At 30.9% G+C, this 21495-nt stretch overlaps 3 protein-coding genes across 9 annotated transcripts in view; 1 reads left to right on the top strand and 2 right to left on the bottom strand.

Moving 5' to 3' along the window:
• LOC130893138 (UDP-sugar transporter UST74c) overlaps positions 1 to 124 on the bottom strand; it is a 71280-nt gene extending 71156 nt beyond the window's left edge. Inside the window, exon 1 of one of the 2 annotated variants that reach the window (XM_057798983.1) lies at positions 5 to 124. The gene's annotated coding sequence lies outside the window, so the exon portion shown is untranslated. The remainder of the gene's footprint in view (positions 1 to 4) is intronic. The other variant, XM_057798981.1, reaches the window with a different exon arrangement.
• The window catches only part of LOC130893135 (serine/threonine-protein kinase N), a 58025-nt gene that overhangs the window by 6217 nt on the left and 30313 nt on the right, over positions 1 to 21495 (top strand). Inside the window, exons 1-4 of one of the 5 annotated variants that reach the window (XM_057798973.1) lie at positions 11850 to 12194; positions 15457 to 15787; positions 15867 to 16102; positions 16649 to 16870. In XM_057798973.1, the coding sequence (XP_057654956.1) occupies positions 12174 to 12194; positions 15457 to 15787; positions 15867 to 16102; positions 16649 to 16870 (810 nt within the window). In that variant the 5' untranslated portion in view covers positions 11850 to 12173. Of the gene's footprint in view, positions 1 to 11849; positions 12195 to 14350; positions 14516 to 15456; positions 15788 to 15866; positions 16103 to 16648; positions 16871 to 21495 lie in introns of those variants that run through there. The other 4 variants (XM_057798975.1, XM_057798974.1, XM_057798972.1 and 1 more) reach the window with 4 other exon arrangements.
• On the bottom strand, positions 2720 to 11269 carry LOC130893136 (transcriptional repressor CTCF-like). 2 transcript variants are annotated; one of them, XM_057798977.1, is made up of 11 exons: positions 11127 to 11269; positions 10414 to 10562; positions 8261 to 8454; positions 7346 to 7523; positions 6905 to 7225; positions 6523 to 6810; positions 5873 to 6027; positions 4676 to 5056; positions 4306 to 4492; positions 3120 to 3247; positions 2720 to 3006 (listed from the first exon to the last, which is right to left on the bottom strand). In XM_057798977.1, the coding sequence occupies exons 2-11, from the start codon at positions 10544 to 10546 to the stop codon at positions 2929 to 2931; spliced, it is 2043 nt and encodes a 680-aa protein (XP_057654960.1). In that variant the 5' UTR covers positions 10547 to 10562; positions 11127 to 11269; the 3' UTR covers positions 2720 to 2928. The 2 variants fall into 2 exon arrangements, with proteins under 2 accessions (XP_057654960.1, XP_057654961.1); XM_057798978.1 differs by having other exon boundaries at positions 10657 to 11136.

The following is a 21495-nucleotide window of genomic DNA, read 5'->3' as shown; positions in this document are numbered from 1 at the left end:
TTACTTTTCCTATTTGCACTACATCACTCCGAATGATAGAAAATATGTTTTAACCAACTATTAGTTATACTGAGAATTTTTAGGTATCAAAGACATTAAACACAGGAATATACTCTCAAAATTGCATGTGTCAAAATATATTAACTAGAATAATGCCAGATTCACAGTTCCATATCTTGCCGCAGGCTTATGTATTTCTCTTTTTCTATTAGAAAGAGAAGTTAAAATTTGGCAGTTTTGCCGCTAAAAAGTAAGATTTCTTCCAATTTTTTACGACCTTTTTTAAAGTCGTTGAAAATGATAAGTATTCATGTATGTTCTGTACTGATTTCTACGGTAAGAAAATCTCTGCTTTCTTCATAAAAAAGAGGTTATGTTTAAAGATAATTGAAAAACAAAAAACTCTGGGTTTTTTACGCCAAACTGTAGACGGAAGAAAAAAGCCGCGGTCTTTTTAAATATTTTCCAGAAATCTAGCACAATCTTCAACAAAAAGAGCTACTTATGTGCATCTCTCACGATTATATATATTCTTCAAGTCTTATATCACAAACAAATCAAAAAATATGAACCCATGATATGATCAAAAAAAATCAAAAAAACTATATTAATCATTTACAGTTTTACAAAACTTGCTAAGGTGTGGTCTAAATACTTCAAAATCGGTCATATAAATTACATCGCTCGAAATTTAACATCCCAATAAGTTTTGTCAAAGCAGTCAAGATAACATAAATTGTATCCCTTAAAAAGTAACAGATGTAGAAAAATGTAATACATATAGCACAATAAGAAAATAACCCAATTGAAATAAAAGTAGTATTCTTACAGTAGTTTTTTCTTATATTTCAAATTTAATCATAGATAAAAGTTAAATTTATCTATGCACTGCTCCATTTCTGTATTTAACTTAATTGTTTAGACTTGACTTTTGCTAAATGTTTGATGCTTTTATATTGTATAAGCTTGTTTATTTGGAAAAAATATTTAGGGATAAAAAAAATTGTGTTGGATTAGGTCCATCTTCTATTATTGAATTGGAATATATTTTTTTTGTTGAAAGTATAGGTTAAAATTAATGAAATAAACTAAAAACTGTTAATTGTTACAGTATACACACGTCATGTTGATGCTTAATTGCTTTAATTGTTTGATTTTCGCTTCAAATTGAGTAGATCTGATCATATATACATACTGTGAATCTACAGATATAAATATCGTGCATAAATGCGTGCAGCAGGGCTGGGGCATGGCCCCCACATTTGATTGCGGGCGATGTAACCAGGATGAGGCTCGCCCCCCCTCCCTTTATGTTCATATGCTGTTTCAAAAATTAAATGGTAGAAGGTGAAGTTAGAGGCAGTGTGTAGATGCAAACAGTTACTAGCTTGTGGGCACATAATTAAATAGTAACTAACCTAGAATTTACATTAATTTACGAAACTTTGACATTGTATTAATTATATATTTTAATTTTAATCTAAGTTCAGGTAAAATATTCTGCAATAAATTTAAAAATTAAATTAAAAGATGGCTAGGTCCGGGCCCTGTGACCAAAGTTACACCAGCCCCACTCTTAGGGGTGCCATGGGCTGGGGCTTTCATTCGATGTAACTGTCAGAAGGCAGAGTTGGCAGGCCGATTACTACTTACTTGACTTTTCTATTATAAAATATTGTAACAGTTATTGTAAAGAAACATATTAGGCTTAAAAGAGATATATAGACCACTCTGTATTGATCTACTAACAACACCACAATAGATTTTCTTGAGTTCTTGAAAATAAAACGAGTAAAATACGCTCTCCCACCGTACCGCTTCATGTTTTTCTCAAACAGACTTTCGACAATAACTGATAGTAAAAGAATCATCTTATTTTAATGTATATTTGAAAACCAGTTGGAAGTCTGATTATTTAATTTAAAATGTTAAGTTATCCTGTATTAAAAAAGTTTACAAAATTTCAAAATAGGTGCACTTGTTTAAAGCTCGAATTTCGAGTATTACAAGGTTCTCAGCATGACAAACTCTCAAAAATAGTTGCTATGGGTTCAAAGTAGACCAATTGTAGGCTCAGTATTAAAAACTACAAAAAATATCCGTTGAAAATTAAATTATTTATATTAGATATAAAGTGTTCTTACCTTTTTTTCGTTGCTGTTCATTATCAACTTGTAAGCAAGATTTTTTCAAATCTGTTAAAGTCGGTCATATTAAAGTAAATTTATTGGCACTTTAAATGCATGATTCTACTACAATCAAATCTAAGTAGAAGAAAGCACGACACTTTGAAAATTGCTTTAAAATAACTGGTTTCTAGCGATTACGTAGCGCTGATTTTAAATCTACTTTTAGTTGGTTGTTTTTATATGTATTTCATGCTAATTTTATAATATGTTGAAAGAAAAAAATAGATGTATACAGAAAATATCCATACAGAAACAGTTGAAATATTTATTCTTTACGCTCCTTAAAATTAAGTTTTCTTTGTTAAAGAAAACTTCTGGTACTTTTTCTGTCATATTCAGCTAAACGCATTACTAGATCAAATCTTTTACCTTATTCTTCATTCACATTACCAAATTTTTCCCCGGAAATAGCCGAAGTGGGAATGTAAAAATTTGAAAATTATATGTTTTTCCTGAAATGAAATGAAGTTTAAACAGAGATTGAAGATATCAATGATTGAAAATTCTTTAATCAAAGAAAAAAAATAATGTAAACCAATAAAATTGTTTATTCAATACTTTAACTTACCAACAAAGTAATATCCGTATTTACAATTCGATAAACAGATCAATGTAAAAGTGTATGTTTTATTTACAAAAATTTACAAGTGCATTATCAATTCTACAATATTCATGATGAATAAAAAATAAAGTGATAATTATAAATATTAAAAAGAAAAATTAATTAGAATACTTATTTCTAATGGATGCTATCAAGTAAAGTTATTTGATCTTTTCCAGTCCTTACTCCTTCATCATCATCATCATCATCTTCTTCCTAAAATAAAAAAAAACAAATTACATTATATTAAAAGTAAACAGGTGAAATAAATTTAAAATATTTTCCTGAAAGAATCCATCCCAAAACGAAAAAAAGTATATTACACTTACATCAAATCCAAAACAGTTTTCCATGTCAGTAGCAACTTTTTTCTCTTCCATCTCTTCATCTTCTAATTCTTGTTTAGTCACTCGTCGTGCAGATTGTAGAGCTTTTATTACTTCTTCATCATTCAGATCTAAAAATTTAAATTATTTTAGATACATAAATCCACAATAATTAATATACAAGAATTATATACATTAGAACTGATAGTATAAACAATGTTTTTATAATTGTATTGTAAATTTGGTGCTTATTGTGTTTGGATATGTTACTGTCCCATAAAACGCTGTTTAGCATTGATATTATTCGTCTACCTTGGTTATTTTTGTCCTTAATAGCTTCATTCATAATTCTACCACTTTCTTTCTACTCAACATAAGAGTCCAAGAACTCAAACTTGTCGGAATTTCAGTGCATGACTAAAAAAGGTTACAATCATCATCGTCATGCTACCAGTGGAGCAAAGGGCATTTGTCGATATCCTTATTATGCGACGTTATGTGGGTTTCGACCAATTTTGTTGAAGATGGCTCTCAATTTTCTTTTCTTTTTTTGAATATTTCTGTAGCCTCTTCCTATGTTGCCATTATTTCTCAATAGTTCTTCATGCTCATACAGGTCTGCTCTTTTCCTTCTGCATGTTGTATTATAATTAAATGCTTATCTGGTTATGTTTATTACTGGTTCCATGGTGTATGTCCTATCCATATCAATTTTCGCTTCATAATCGTTATTTCGTCTTCTGTTCTTGTTCTTCTTCTGTTATGTTCCAAAGATGTTCATTATAATTATCTTTTGCCCAAAAATTTTTGCAGATAACTCATAGACACTTGTTGATAAATGTTTGAATATTCTGGAACATATTTCTATTATATGTCCAAGTTTTGGCCTATAACAGAACAGATTTTACATTACTCTGAAAGAGTCTTAGTTTTATTGTTTTCGAGATACTTGACGAAAATCATATTTTATAGAATGACTTAAAAGCGTTTTTCGTCAGTCCTATTCTTCTTTTTTCATTTTCAGTACCTCCTTAACAGAATTCAGTTCTTCAAAAGTGAAGGGCCATATTCACTTTTCTTCATTTCATCAACTGCTATATATTATTAATTATATCAAGAATTGAAAAGTATAATATTTTTAAAGAATCTTCAAATGATCATTTACAATGAATGTTTCATAATAACTCACCGTGATCAGGTAAAATCGTTTCACTTAATAATTCTCCAGAACCATCTCCTACAACCATTGTTTGTTCTTCTCCATCGGCTAATTGGATAACTTCTAAAACAACATATTGTTGCCCATCTGAACCTTCCACAGCCATCATATCAATCTCTTCCTCTTCTTCGGAACCAATTCCTTGTACCACTTCAACCTATTTATATAAAATTAGTTTTCCAAGCGGTTTTATAGGTGAAAATTAAATTACAATATTCTTTTGTGTCTGAACAAAACTTAAAAGTGCAATTGACCATAAAAATTTCTCTGTTAATATCTTGTTACATATGAACATTAAAAAACTTAAAATTTAAAATGTTCAACTAGATCATAACTTTACCTGTTGTCCATCTATCATTTGTATTTTCTTCTGTCTTCCTAGTTTCAATTCCAACTGCTTCTTTTGTATATTTGGATCTGGATCATGGAATGCCATATGTCTAATGAGGTTCCCCTTATGTCTAAAAGCTCGAGTACATTCAGGACATTCGTGGGTTTTTTCTCGAGGAGGTGGAGGTACATAGTGAGGATTATGATAAAGATTTTGATGTCGCTTGAGAAGTTGTTTTTGACGAAATGATTGATCGCACTGATTGCATTGAAAAGGTTTTTGATCGGTATGTATAAGCATATGCGACTCGAGATGACGTGCCGATATTGAAGCATATGGACATAGATCACATTTGTAACATTTCTCCCCTTCATGCGATTTATTGTGAAGCTGAAAATTTGATATACAATAATTAAAAATAGCATAAAGTCGTGTTTCTATTTTAAACATTCAATTTTGATGAACTTATTCAACTGTCCGATAGACAAAATTTCTTTATATTTACATTTATCACTCTGATTCCATAAAAGCATTCTCTCCAATAGAAATCATACTGGTGCAGAAACCAAGTAAGCCCAAAAGAGATCTTATCTTATAAACCATCAGCCTGGTACAATCATTAAGCAAAGTTCTTGGGCGACTTCTGCTAGAAGGAATGTACATGAAACAGGAATTCCTAAATTTACTGCTTAAACACCAATTCGGATTCCGAGAATATCATTCCACGGCGCAGCAAATACACAGGATAATAAATAAAATATGAAAAGGACTCTGACAAGAATTACTGTAATGCCAATTTCTTTATGTATCTCAGACCTTCGACAAGGTGTGGAATAGAAGCCTTATGTTCTCAAATTTTACATATCAAACACACGTCTCAGTTGAATTTTCTTACCAGTAATCTGACTCATATGTTATCAAAGCTGGTGTTCCTCTTTTCTTTATATACTCTGCAGATATACCAGAAACCAACAACATCAAAATAGCCTCATTTGTTTATGAAGTAACTTTCCTTTCCAACATCAATAGTCCAGATACGAAAAGACTATATAGAACCTAGCCTCATCACCATATAACATGTATAACCATAACAATGGATGCTTCTCTTTCCAGCCAATCAGATTCAATACATTTACTTAATACTTGCTCTTAATGTAATTGTAAATATGCGAATATATATATATATAACATTTTTTACTTACGTACCTTATAACTGTATCTATCTGGAAAAGACTTTCCACATCTCTTACACTTAAGAGGTTTATCCGAAGTATGTAACTTTTGTACGTGAATACGTAAATCTGTTTTACGGCCACATGTTGTAGGGCACAAATCACATTGAAAAACTGGTTTGTCCCCAACTAAAAAATATTAAGGAGCTAATAACTTTCAAATTTCAAAAACAAATAATTTCATTTATCAATATTGTGAGAAGAGAAACTGATCGAGTCCCATAGAGTTAATATAAACAGAGCGGTATATAAGTAAAATTGTACTATTGAAAAAGAAACAAAGAGCACTGGTTTTCTTTTTTCGGTCCATATGGAAAATATTCACCAGAATGCCAGATCATGTCGTCAGAAGTTCTGGTATGAGTGATAGAAAATGCTCATACTTATAGTTATCAACCCTGGCGATGACCTCTTTAACCATAGAATTTTCCTCAACTTTATAGAATAAATTCCAATGAATTATATGAATAAATTTCAAAAACAGAAATAAATACATCAGAAAGAGCTTTTATTACTTCTCTTGCTTTATAATAAACTGAAACGAAAGTACATCTAATAGTTTCTCTTCTTCCATTTTTTCATAATTATATTGAAATTTTCACATATTAGTTGAAACATACGTACTGTTATGAGTTAATTTATGCGCTTTAAGACTGTTTGACTGTGTAAATCGAGTATGACAGATGTCACACTCGTAAGGTTTTTCTCCAGTATGAATTCTAAGATGCCTTTTAAGTTTGAAAGTATCTGGACTCGCGTAGGTACAATGCGGACATTGGTAAGGTCTTTCTCCAGTATGACAACGAATATGGCGCTTCAATTTTGACAATTCTACACTAGCATAATCACATTCCGTACATTTGTGGGGTTTCTCATGTGTGTGACGATATCTAACATGACGAACTAATTCACCTAAAAAAGAGAATAGAAGTTTTAAATATTTATTTGTTATTAAGAATTCAGTTCTGTACCAACCCCTCCTTAATATACAATTATATTCCTTTACCTGAGGTTGTAAAAGCGGCGTCACAAAATTTACAAGCATGTGGTTTAGTACCAGTATGTGTATTGACGTGATTCTGTAACGAAGCCAAAGTCTTGAAACCCCTTTCGCATACGCTACATTTATGAGGACGTTCTTCAGAGTGGGATTTCATATGTCTAGAAAGGAGGTAACGTTTTGGGCTCGTATAGTTACAATAGTTGCACATGTGTGCCTGAGCAACAACTTGCGATTTTCTGGGTATGAGTTTCACTATTTTACTTTTGTCATCTTCAGCTTCAGAATCTATTATACCACCATCTTCAGCATCATCAAAATCGTATACTGCAATAATATTTAAAAACATACTGAACAAAATATAATGACTGCTTATAATAATTGAATTGATGAGTATTTAATGGGGAATGGTCAATTACGTCTATGAGCTAATAATAATACACTTACCTGCCATATCTTGTTCTCCGTCACTTTGATCTCCATCTTTAATATCAGAAGGATCTTGAACAATAAGTACATAACTCAATTCTCCAGTGTTATTATCAGCTGGTACCACCGTAACCCTTTGGTATGCATTTCCAGAATTAATGAGAATTTGATTGTTGTCAGCTTGTTGAATGATTGGCTGAAATCAAATATTCAAATACATTACCAAGAATAAATAGAAATTTAATTTGTATAGGGCACATAGATTGCTTATTATGTTACCATAAATACTGCCACTCCATACTGTCTCATCTAAAACTTTATTGTCCAAAACCAGTTTTGATTCTTAGTATTTATTCTCTCAATCTCCCCAAGAATATTCAGCAAAAAGTGGCAAACAGAGCAGACCTCCTCATTTTTTACCAACTTTTTTCATTCCTCTAATAGAGTATTTACCTATAATTAAACCATATCTGCTTCCTACGGTTTTAGACTGTTTGAGAAGGTTATAAATTTAATTGTTTATTAACTTTAAAATTGATCTTGTGAGGATGCTTCAATCAATTTTGTTAACATTTTTATAGCATATATATTTTCTACAATTTATTTTGATATTAATCTCTTTTTTTTCCAGTTTTCTTTGAGACAATAGTATATTTAATTTTGACTTTGATTTGATTTCCTATATTTTTCAATTTTATAAATTTGGAGGAAGGACAAAATCACACTATTTTCAGTTAGGATTTTACCCCAAATCAAGATATGGATATACATAATATGATTGTCTCCAATTAATGGCAACAATTCATAAGTTTATGAAATTATAATATGAATGTTTCATTATAACTAGTTTTACTAAGTTTATCAAAACTGTGAAATATTAGGGAAAGTAGAAAATCTATGTTCTTATATAATAACAATAATTTTTTAGAATACCTCATTATCTTCTTCTCCTTCATCATTGTCCTGACTAATAACAAATTCACTTGAATCACCAGAACCCGTAATTGTTGGCATAACAGTCATCACAGGTTGACTTTGACCTTTAGCTTGAAAATAATAATGCCCTGCTTGGTCCACAAAATATGTTCCTTCTTCTTGCTCATTCTCTGCTTCATTTTCTCCATTACCTAATTTGATATATTAAGTAATTGGTGTTTTTTTTTGTAAAATCTAAGACTAATGTATAATAGAGATAAATTGTATTTCCAAATTAAATTGGATAACACTGAAATGTCAGAAGCATATACCCCCAAAGTCAGTTTAATGGAAATTTTTCCCAGATTATGGATCTTATTACAAAAATACAATTATCAGATTATAAAAATTTGATAAAGACAATTTTTTAGAATAGAAAGTGAAATATTAGTAAGTATAGAATCAATGCGTTTTGTAAATAGTATAAAGTATATTTTATAACGAGTTGAGCAAAAGATATACTTAATTTACACTAAGCTAGTAAATCCAAATCAAACATGGTTGCTTAGTTATATAAATTGTTGGGATTTGTTCAAGGTGTTTTAAAAAAAGCAAAAGTAAGATGTAAATAAAAATAGAAATAGTTAAAATTAGAAAATTCTCTCAGAATAGATCAGATGAAGTTTTACTGGAGAAACATTTCAGACCTAACTAAACACACTATTTATGCTACTACTACATCAACACTTACTGTCTCATTCATGTTTTTTTAACCAAGTTAAAGTCTCCAGTAAACTCAGTTTACCTTCAGTTTCTGAAGATGATAACTGGTTTAGTGGTAGTGCAAACAGTGTTTTTAGTATGAATAACCCCAATACATCCAGAAATTCCAACTTACCTTTATTAATGAAAACCTATCAAGATGTTCAAAGGCTTGAAACAATCCAAAAGATTCAACCATATCATCTAAGAACTCTAAGCAACTCTCAAGATGTCCAGAAACGCTATTAAACTGGTGGTCAGAAGTCACTGCCTCATGGAATACCACCTTAAGACAATAGGAATGGCAGATTGTGGGAACCAGCCATAAAGACAGCAGATCATTTACTTTGTGACCGTCATACCCTCATAGCAAAAGACATAGGTACCATGAAACAGTAGTGGGATATGGGACAAGAAACTTCCAAAGAAATAGCCCCCCCGCAGAAAGACTCTACATATTTCTGAGAGAAAACAATGATATACAGAGTCACACACACACACAATATCTTTATAGGTATAGCCTAAATGACTTCCCAAACAATTTACAAGAGATCATATATTAAAACAAACAATATGGAGAAAAGACTAATGTAGTTTGTGCAATAGTAATTAAAAAGTAAAGATAAAATGATTGGAAATTACATAAATAGGAAAAGAATTGGTTGAAAATAAAATCAGAATAGTTTAAGCAAAGAAGAAATTTCTGAAAAAATAAAAGGGAACATACTCATAAAACATAAATGAAGAGGTAGAAGTTATAACAAATTACAAAATTACCTTTGTGGTACAACAATTTGTAACAAAAAATGAATTTTAAAAAATTATAGATTACTTATCTGCGCTGCTCACAATAGATCTATAAATTGAAGGAGTAGGAAAGAGAAGTGACAATAGAACCCACATACACCCAAATATTGTATGTGAGGAATGCCAAATCAGAAGAGAAACTAATCTGCAACTTGACTGTTGCCCAGGCCTGATAGAACCCATAAATTTCAAATTATGTGATTCTATGAGTCAAATTGGCTGACAACCAAGAACATAGATATATTGCTTTCAATAATGCTAAATGAAGGGGTCTATGGGGAAGAGAAATGAATGTTTACATATATTTCATTACTTAACTAAAAAACCTATGTTTTTAAAAATATTAAACGTTTATATGTATACATTGTTCAAATTTTATATGAGTCAAATTGGATCAGTTCATATATCTAGTGTTAATCAAAAAAATCATAATTCCTCTTTTGCTAAGCATACCTCACATGAAAATAGTATATTCATATAATAATAAGCAACAAGTTACACAAAATAATTTGCAATCTGGTGAATAGTGTTTAATGTAGTGTTGTTTTTATATTAACCCATATATTCTTCTGCAATGTTTTAATTTATACATGTTTACTAACCTGTGTTTGGATGTATTGTGGTATCTCCAATTTCTTTTTGAAAACCTGCTAAGTATGATTGGATTTCGGTAACAGTTTCAGCCGTTTCCTCCAATTTAATGGTCGGAGTTTCTGTAAATGTACCCATTTTCATTCAGCGTTTCCACATTCTGCAATAAATAAAAGTAATAATCCCTTTAAAAGCATATTATTAGTTTGACATTGAGTACGTCCTACTATAAGAATTAAATTTTAAATACCTACCGAAGTAAACTGATTGAAAAACCCAATTTTAGTATAAATAATAAACGGTTTGAAATGTGAAAACAACTCGTATGAAACATAGACGTAAATAGAAGCAGTATCTGTATTTGAATAGACGCCATTTTAACGCATATAATCAGACTTATGTTATATATTATAATATTAATTTCGCTCGTAATTTTAAATGAAATGAAGATTTAAAATCTCAACAAAACGCTAGGTTAACCACGCTGGATATAGGGGGCATTTCAACAAAAAATTCTACAATTTAGCACGTTGGCGCTGTCATCAACTATAAGAGCCGACGAAAATGGTGTCCTACTAAAATATAATTTTCTGAAGAAATACGTTAATTAATAATTAAAATGATTAATATTAGGTAATATGCGTTAGAAACTATTTTAATACACATAAAATGTATGAGCAAAATTGTATAAAAATGTAAAAATTTACAATTTCAAACATCTTACCCTTAACTCCAAGAATGTCCTGTGAGGGCGTGTTGTAATGGCTGCACCTTTTTTATCGAATCAGAGATGGCGAGGCTAGCGTATGTGTAAACGAAATTTAAAAACCTTCCGCGCATATACAGTAGTCAGAATGAATGAAATGATAACCAATCAACAGAGTTGTCATTTTGAGCAAAGCAAATTACTAGAGAGTAGCCTTATGCATCGGTAGCTTGTCAATCGAGCAATGACGTCACACAAATTGGCATACAAGATGCATTTAATATCAAAAATAGAATGTATTTATTAAATGTATAAGATGAATATGCAACTTGATCTAAAACTATAGAAAACATATATTTCACTCGTATAACTATTATACTATCCTTAAAATATGATTTAAAAACAAATAATTGTGTGAAGATACCGTGCATCACTGAAATCTACATATTCTGACGTCATGACGATCATACGATTTACTAGATCAAGTGTTTGTCGATGTGAGATTATTCACTCTTTATCTCTTCTGAGTACAAATTTTACATTGTTTCTCTAATTAATTTATTTCTGAAGCATGTTCCATAGATTAATTTCTATGAATGATTTTGTTCGTCCAATGTATTTTTCTCAGCAATCACAAATTATCTCTTATAATACTCCCCTGCAATAAACTAATTACCAATTAAAACTTCTGAGCTGTATTAAAAAGAAATAGGTGGAAAAAGTATGTGATATAAAAGAAGATGGAAGTTTCTAGGAACAGTACATTGATCAAACGTCGTTGTGATGCTTTTATTTGATAGAAATTGTAGGGTTGTTGTGATTCGTGAATTGTAATTCTGAATGGTTATAAAAATGTCTTTGCCTGCCAAATTTGTAAATACGGTGTTCTTATAAGTAAAAGTACTAGTGAAACCAATTTAAAACAATTAGGTGGTAATATTTATTGAATATTTAGTGTATGAACTATAATCTTCATAAATATGTGTATAAACCAAAGTGGTTGATGAATTGTTAAAATAATAGAAGAAAACTTGTGAATTTAGTAATGTAAATTTTGGAATCAAAATGGCTGATTCTTATTATCAGGTAAAAAATAACTACTAAAGTATATTTATATCAGACATTGCTGCCTATTTAGTTCTGTTACAGTTGGTTGGGAGCCAAATATCCATATCCGCTATTTCAAGGATGTATCTATAGTCACGAGAGCATAATTATTACTATTATTTCAGGTTATGTCTTGCATTTGCTAGATTGGTTTCAAAGGGAGATTTTGATTGTTTCATTGTAGTTCCAATAAACTCCTTAATATACCTACAATACCATGACACTTGATCATTGTTCATACTTATTATAGTCTTAAAAATGTCATTGATTATTAAAACCAAAAATGGACATGTCCCAGTTTTTTTTAATTGCCTAATGTAAGATTAATAAAGAATCTACCTACAGATGAAGCAAATATGTTTTTAATTTAATGATAAATCTGTTTATTACTTCAAATTGCAATTAACAATAATTATTCAACATAAGTAATTTACTGTCAATTGCAAATAAATCAATTATAAAACAACCCTGCATTACTCAGTAACTTGATAAATTATTTCAAGATACCTAATTTCAGAAATAATTGTCTTCAACCATTCTCTTTTTGTTTATGTCATGAGTTTAGTATTATAGCTGTAAATAGACAAGATTATAGTTTTTTATGCTATAAAGAATGTTAATGCACTTCAATATAGCAGATGTTAAAAGAGGAAGATTAATAAATGTATGTACCTATATACAAAAAATGATACATCAACAAGTAAAAAAGTCGTCGCATTCTCGGCACGAGAGACTATAGCACATTTTTTACTGTTAGCAATCAGTGAATATTAACAAAAATCTTAATTTATAGGAATTTATAGGTAAAATAAAATAAAAATATATCAATAATCTCATTTATTTAATAATTTTTTCCTCATTATTTCTTGAAAATTCTCATAATAATTGATTTATGAAATCTAAAATATGATTCATAAATAAAGTTTCAATTTTATATGCACTTAATTTTGCAAAGATTTGATCAATTATTGTGTTTCCCTATGTTGTAGCTTCTCTTGAAGGTTCTAAATTTATGTTACATGTTGCTTTTAAAAAATTTTCAAATTCAGTGGTTATTGAGAGATTTTGTGTGAGGATATATATATATATATATATATATATATATATATATATATATATATATATATATATATATATATTATATAATTAATTGCAAAAAACTGAACTTGCTACAAGCTTTCTGTGATGAGATATTGCTGCTACAGACATATTCATATAAAAATTGTTAGTCTACAGTTATTAACTGGATTGGACTCTAAGCAAGTCAACACCTTTCTATAGGAGAATATGTGTTCAAACCCCTGTTAGCTTATCATCAGGATAGCTCTGTTAAGATTATATGTTTATTTTTTTCTTTTGCATATTTGCATTCTCTTTGCAATTCTTCTTTTAATACTTGATTTATCAAATATGATTTTGTGTATGGTAGCCCATTTTTGTGCTCTCTCATTATTTTGGATAATAATGTGTTTGGAAGCTTTTTTGAAGTACTATTACCTTCTCCCTCTCAAAAAAAATGTGTTTAGTGTATCATCCTTATTTCAATATTTGCTCTCACTATCTTGGCAAGAATGTTCAACATAATTTCAGAAGCAGTTTCTTCCTGTTAGTATTTAAATTTAAAAGTATTGTTTTACAATTAGCACAATTACTCTTTCCGTAAACTGGGCTTTTGCAGGCTCTTCTTTCTTTTATCTACAATATAGCTGGCTGACTAGCAATGAGCAACTGAATAGCAAAAACCATATGTTGATTTATGTTCCACCTCGAAAGTAAATTGTGATTTTAATATAGATAACTTGGATCATAGAAAAAAGGTGATAATCACAAAATTTTGATATATATATATATATATATATATATATATATATATATATATATATAATGAGTTGAAGCGATTATAAACATTTACATTAAAAACTAGCAATTTCCATTTTTTTATATATTCCATAATGCTCTGGATATATGGTCCAGAGCTATTTTTAATGGGACACCCTATATATTTTACTTTATCAATACATCAATTTAAGTACTACCTACATTATCAGTAGTGTAAAAATAGATGAATCATTAATTAGGTGTGATGTATTTTATTTCTTATATTATCTAGGTGTATTATCCTATACAAATATTTTTTATCAGGTAATAATGATTATTGTTATCTTTAGTGTATTGAAAGGTGTTATATTTATGAATAAGTGTGACTAATTCTTCAAATTTCATTTCAAATATTTATCCTTTTTAATATGATGTGGAGATGTAGTCAGGATCTCAGTGGTAGCAGTGAAGAAGAATCCGAAGTTAGTATCTTACCCTCTTCATCTCAGTAAACTCCAGATACAAATACTAATAAGTAACAACATGGTTGTTTGTTTTTCAACTATCTAATCTAATCAAATGAACAGTAAGGGAATTGAAAATAAAAGAAGAAATTACAATTTGAACTTTGGAAGCTTAAAATTTGAAAATGAGGGCCTGTATTGGAAAAGTTTATATGGAGTACTAACATTATACCTGTATACCTTTTTGATTTTCGTTTATGTCAACACCAACAGATAAAATACCAATTCCAAACAGATAATTTTGAACAATTACTTAGTGACTGTAACAATTGCAATTTTTTTTTAAAATTAATGTAGAATCATTTTTATGTTCAATACTCACTTGTATCCTGAATGGAAGTGGTGTCTTAGAACCCATTTTGTTTTATGTATCTACAAATATCAGAAAATTACATCATTTCCACTTTTCTTGAAAAGCAAAGATAAACAAGGAGCCTCTTGTACATTGTTTACATCCACCTGCTACTCTTCTCTAAATTAATTCAGTATACCTACTTTGCTTAAAAAATACTTAATTTGTTAATTTCATATCAAATAGTCAAAAAGTGTTAATATAGGTGACCTAGCTGTATTCATTTCATCTTGGTGATTATATTATATCAGATTTCTCTGTTTGCTTGTTTATACTGTTTCCTCTACATTTTGTGTTATTTGTATTTTTGTTATTTTTGGTGATTTTATCTATAATCTAGATTTTCTTAGTTGGTTTTGATAGCTTTGTTTGATTATGGATACTTATATATCTATCATGACCTTACTGAACGCACTACCTAACTATAAAGTGGGCTGTAAGCAATAGGCCCTCTATAATGGCATTATTAACGTTTCCTCTGGTAATTCAACTTTGATTATAAACAAGTTATAAATATATATCTTGGAAATACTTTAAAATGTTTCAGGGAGACTACATCAGACATCCAGTAATATATGAATTATCTCATAAATATGGTTTGCCAACTGAAAACCTTATTGAATCACAACTACCAAGTAAGCTTGAAGAGTTGAAAGAAATTATAAGGCGTGAAATTAGAAAAGAATTGAAGATAAAGGAAGGTGCGGAGAAATTGAGAGGAGTTTCTACGGATCGCAAGTCTCTTAGTCATGTTGCCACAATTGTCAAAAATTCTAATTTTAAATTGACTGAACTGAAAAATGAGCTCAGCGAACTTGAATCGCAAATTATTCTGTCCCAGGGACAAAGTACACCTTCATTAGTAACTTCCAATGGAGGTGAGAATCTAATTTTGGTTTTGGTAAAATACCGAAAATATTACTTCTAGTATGCTCCATTTTTCTGGTTTTTTTCTAGATTCGCTGAGTTTTTCTTCTTTGGCAAATCACAATATGGATAAATGCAACGCAAACCTATTTAGTCGCATAGAAAACCTTGAAAAACAATTAAACATAGAATTAAAAGTAAAACAGGGAGCTGAAAATATGATCCAAAGCATCACAGGTAGAGACAAAAAATTATTATGGGAAGCTCAGCAAATGTTGCAAGATTCAAAGAAGAAGATAGAATATCTGAAAATGAAGATAACAAAGGTAATGATCACCTATATTTAGCTTATGTGAAAGTGGTTTTTGCTCTTCACAAAAATTATAAGAGGTAGTGAAAATATTTTCAAAATCTCTATTAAGATTGAGACAAACTTATTTATGAAAAACATGAATGTTATTTATCTGTGTGAGTCCTCTGGCCAAATACAGCTCCGGGTATTTAATAGTATCTCATAGGGTAGCACCTATCCATTTAGATTTTTATTTTGGACCTCTCTTTTTATCTTAATTAATCCTAGATTTTGTTAACGGGGCCCTCAAAGTGTATTTGAATTCTTAGCCAGTAAATATTTTTTTGAGTAAAATGTCCTAATGCAAATAATATCAAAGGTGAAGTACTGCTGTTTCAACTTTTTTATTATTTATGCCACCTACTGTGTGAGGTAATGTAACATTTCTACAATTTCTAGAGGAAGACTATCTCAAAGGTATATATGCTGTTTTAGATACAGTATCGATATATGTATTTAAATTATGAATTATCTGTCTCCAATTGTACCAGTTCCAATGTTGGTGTTTCATAATTTTCAGTTAAAACATGATATAGACTCCAAGTCGCGTGGTTCAATACAGGATTTAACAGATAATGGTGATTTATCTCATGGTGAATTGGAACCATTATTAGATGATAGAATAGAAGCTTTAAAACATAGATTGCGAGTAGAGGCCGCTGTAGTGGAAGGTGCCAAAAATGTGATCAAATTATTACAAAACAATAATAAAGATAAAAATGAAAAAAGGGCGCTTCTTGAGGTAAGTTTCTTTTTACAATCGTTTTCATGGTAGCTCTTTTATCCTAATTTCTAAAATGGAAGATATGTATCCACATCTTGTATCATATAACAGTAAGTTATGATTCGAATAAAAAATATTACTTGAAATTACTGTTCTTCATATTTGTCCAAGTAATTAGAAAGAACTGACAATAACCAATTATTTACTTTACAGTGCACATTTAAGTATTTTTTTTTATCAATACATTATTTCCAGTTTCAATTGGTCTTTACTGACCTTGTAAGTTTTGATAGATATATTACAGAATTGTTTTAATAACGAAAAAACTAATAAAAATGCATCAACAATATTTTTATTGCTTTAAATATTGGAACAAATTTAATATTTGGATATTGGAATTGATACTATACAATATGATCTAAATATGTATGAGTGAACTTCTCAGATACACAGTGTGTAAAAGCCGAATGGAATAAATTCATTATTGTAGTTATTGTATACGTTCATGAAAAATTTCGAAATATGTCATATTTATATTGTAAATCGACATTTCACAACGCGAAAATGCAATTCAACTTCCTTCAAATGACAGGTACAACGTAGTGGAAACTATGAAAGATTGTGGGCGGTTTTATTTATTGTTGGAAAACTTTTTTTGTGTTTCTACAATTTTTTTCCCAAAACTAATAGCTACAGAGAAATAAAAAATAAACATCACAGATTTTAATTGGCGCTAGTAAACACAAAAAATGCGACAAAAATTTGATATTAAGAAGATTTTTTTATCGATCTACATCAAGATTTTCAAAAAATTCGTACTTCTATCCATCCCCACCTGCACACTTTTTTTTTCTTCGAAAAAGGCAATAATTTTATAATTCGGGATTTTTCGATTGTGCTGACATCCTTTTCATTTAAATATTCTGCTATTGGTGTATGTATATTTTTTCATACCGACAGCAACGTCCATTGACTGAATTTTATGTGTAGCATTGGGATATAATAGAGGATTATCTCGTGCTGCTGATAAAATTGACTAGCATGTAATGTGAGATGGGAAGCATGCCCAACAATAAACAGGATGACCGTCCATGAAGCTCCATCGAAAAGAACCATTTATCATTGGTTTGTTAAATTTAAACGTGGTCGTACATATTCCGATGATGGTGAACGTTCTGGTCGACCAATTGAGGTTGCTACTCCAGAAAACATATAAAAGTTCAAAAATTGGTTACATGCCCCATTGTATCAAAAATAATCGATCGTTTTTTTAGAAACTTTGAGATATCTTTTTATATTCAATTTGATGAAATATGACCATTTTCATTTTTCCGAAAAAAATTATATAGTATAGTATATGGTAACTTGACTTGCTCTGAAGCGTGGAGTAACCTCGGCATAACGTCGGATACAACTGTACCGTCACTAGCGGCGTGGCAAACCGTATCCATTTCGCTTTTACCCAAAAGCCAAGTAACTTCCACTGAAGTACAATTCCAGGAATGCCCCTTTTTTTGGTAATACTAAAACCAACTCTGCAGAATTCTCGCCGGCTCTCCCATATTTATCGAACGAAACCCGACCTTCCACACACTCTTCGTCGATCGTCGGTGTTGCAGGTTTTTTCCGGTTTCCCTGCAAGCTACCAAATGGCCGACGATAGGGAATAACGCAGCCGCAGCTGTACCCTCCCACCTCCCTTTAAATTTGAAATTAAAAAAAGAAAAACATGAAATTTTTCTAAAAATAAAAAAAAAACAAAACGAGAAGGACCGTTTTTGCTTGCAAATTTCTTCTAGCAAAAAATCCTAAATCGTCGCTCTTCCTCTTCCAGGAAACAGAACCCCATGTAACCACCACAACCTCGGCTCTGCAGAGGAAAAATTCCTATATCAGGACCCACTCCAACAAACTCTCCTATTCATAAAAATCTTCTTTATCCTACCTAACTTTAATCAACGAATCTCTGTCTCTTTACACGTGACCGTAGAAAAAAATCTTAACGGAATTGTACGAATCTAATTGTCGTACTTGAAATCATTATAGTCAAGGTATTTTTCAAAATATGCGTTGTCGCTTGCCAAAATATTTATCCAATTTCACATACACCTGTGAAAAAGTAGAGAAAAAAAAACTCTGATTCGTGTGACAAAATAAGTGGGCAGTTCCCACCAAAAAATAATACGTTTTATAAATAGTACAAAACTTGTGCCAAAAATATATTCAGTACATCTAACGCCGCGGCCTATTATCGATCTTAGTAATCGGTTAAAGATTTAAAATCCAAATCGTTCAATTTATCCGACGATGTTGTTGTTTACAGTTGATTTTTTAACTATTTATAACGATATATTATTTTATTAACCTGCATCGAAATTATATAGCGATTTGCGTAAATGGACTAAACATACCATATTTAAATATAGACCGACACCGAATGTCTGAAGAAAATTATTGTTCGACGCGTCATTACGATCTGGAAAATAGGCCAATCCAGAAAAAAATTCCTCGATTAATAGTGGAATGAATGTAAAAACAACAATCAGTTGACAATCACATGTTAAATTGCCTCAAAAAGTAAAATTTTATTCAAAAAAATAGAGATAAAGAGAGAGAGATAAAGAAAGAAAGAGAGAGAGAGAAAGAGAAAAAAGAAAAAGAGTGAGAAAGAAAGAAAAAAGAAAAATAACGTTTATTTTCATCGTAAAATATTACAATTTTATGGACAAAACGACACAATTTCATATTAGTATTATAGTATTTGTGCGGAATCGGTTTAAAACGAACGTGTTTTTTTCTCGTACCGAAAACCATGTGTTACGAAAAACAGGAGCAACGTGTCAATCTCAAATTTCTCGTTAAATTAAAAAAAAAAACACCGACTGAGTGCTAAAATTGTTGGAAGAGGCCTATAGGGACAATAATTCTCTATCTCGTGCGCGTGTTTTTGAGTGGTGTAAGCGCTTTAATGAGGGTGGAGAGAGCAAATCAAAATTCAAGGCAATGTTAATCGATTTTTCCGATATTAACGGTATGGTGATGACTGAATGGGCTCCCGAGAGTCAGACTATTAACCAAAATTTAATATTTATCAGTTTTGGCAACACTGCGAGAACAACTTTTTTGGCCAGTAAGCGTAATCCAGCGCTCGAACACCCACCGTACTCATCAGATTTGGCGCCTTTAATAGGGACCCGATTTGAGTAAATGGACGCGGTATAGCAAAAAACGGCAGAGCTCCTAAAGGCCCTCACCAAAAAAGACTTCGAACACTGCTCCGATCTATGGAAAAAACGTATTGAAAGGTGCGTGACGAGGGGAGGGGAGCATTCGAATTTTTGTAAGGAAACTCTTTTTCATAACCAGTTTCGTTTTCTAATATCCAGACCTCGTACCTATCAAAATAAATATTTATCAGCTCTTTAGTCCATTTTCAGAAAAATCTTTACAGCGACTCACTTATCAAAATGGCCAAAATTTTGGTGAAAATATTTTAAGGCAAGCTTAAGTATATTCCATAACTCATATGTTAAGTGCTGAATATTTCAGGTTGAGATCAGAAAATTTTCAAACAACTCTCGTAATTTTGATCTTGAAGTTTCTTCTTCTTCTTTCTTTAATGTAAGCAAAATGCTTGTTTTCCCTCGTATCCTCCGCCGTTTAATTATTAGAGAGGTTGTCGCTCCATCTCTTGCGGGGTCTTCCAACGCTTCGGCGCCCTAGCTCTCTAGCTATTTTGACCATTCCGTCGTCATTCATTCGACCTATGTGTTCGTTCCACTCTCTCCTTCTTCCCAATATCCATTCGTTTACGTTGTCAATTTTACATGTTCTTCTAATGTCCTCGCTTCTCTCCCTGTCAAAAAGTATTTTCCAGCGATCCTACGCACTAGTTTCATTTCGGTGGCTTCTTATATTATCTTTGTATTCGATGTGTCTGGTCTGGTATCCGCTGTGTATGTTAATATAGGCCGGATGACAGCCTAGTAGATTCGGGATTTAGTCTCGTTTCCGATATATTTGTTTCGTTCAGGTAAGCTGAGGTTCGTGCTGCTTTTGCCGCTTGATTCCTTCGATATCACCGTATCCTGATATTTCTATGCCTAGATATTTAAATTTCATCTCTTGTTGTATAATTTCATCATCTACAACCAGTTTGCATCATAGGTGTTTTTGAGGTAATCATGCATTTCGTTTCTGCTGCAGATATCTTCATTTCGAAACTTTTTGCCGTTGTGTTGAATTTGAATAGTAATCTCTGTAAGTCATCCTCGTTTTTTGCAATCACAACAGCATCATCGGCATAGCATAGGATCTTGACGTCTTTGTTCTTCATTTTATCCCCTCTCAGGTTACGAATGCTTTTTATTACTTCGTTCATAACGATGTTGAAGAACACGGGGCTAATAGAATCTCCTTGTCGAATATTATTGTTTACAGGAATTTCTTCGGTAGTTATGCCATTGATTTTGGCCTGTATTTTGTTTCTCTGGTAAATGTTTTCGGTAGTTTTTATGATGTTATGGGATTTGCCTGTTATAGAAGGTGTACCACGTCCATGAAGTGTAAAGTTGGGAAATTTTCTGGTATAAGATCAAAATTTATAATTATTCAGTGGAAAGCGAATAAATTTTATACATATA

The sequence above is a fragment of the Diorhabda carinulata genome, chromosome 4, assembly GCF_026250575.1.
Source record: "Diorhabda carinulata isolate Delta chromosome 4, icDioCari1.1, whole genome shotgun sequence".
NCBI lineage: Eukaryota > Metazoa > Arthropoda > Insecta > Coleoptera > Chrysomelidae > Diorhabda > Diorhabda carinulata.
Note: the sequence above shows the minus strand (reverse complement) of the source record. Positions and strands in the feature narration are given on the sequence as shown.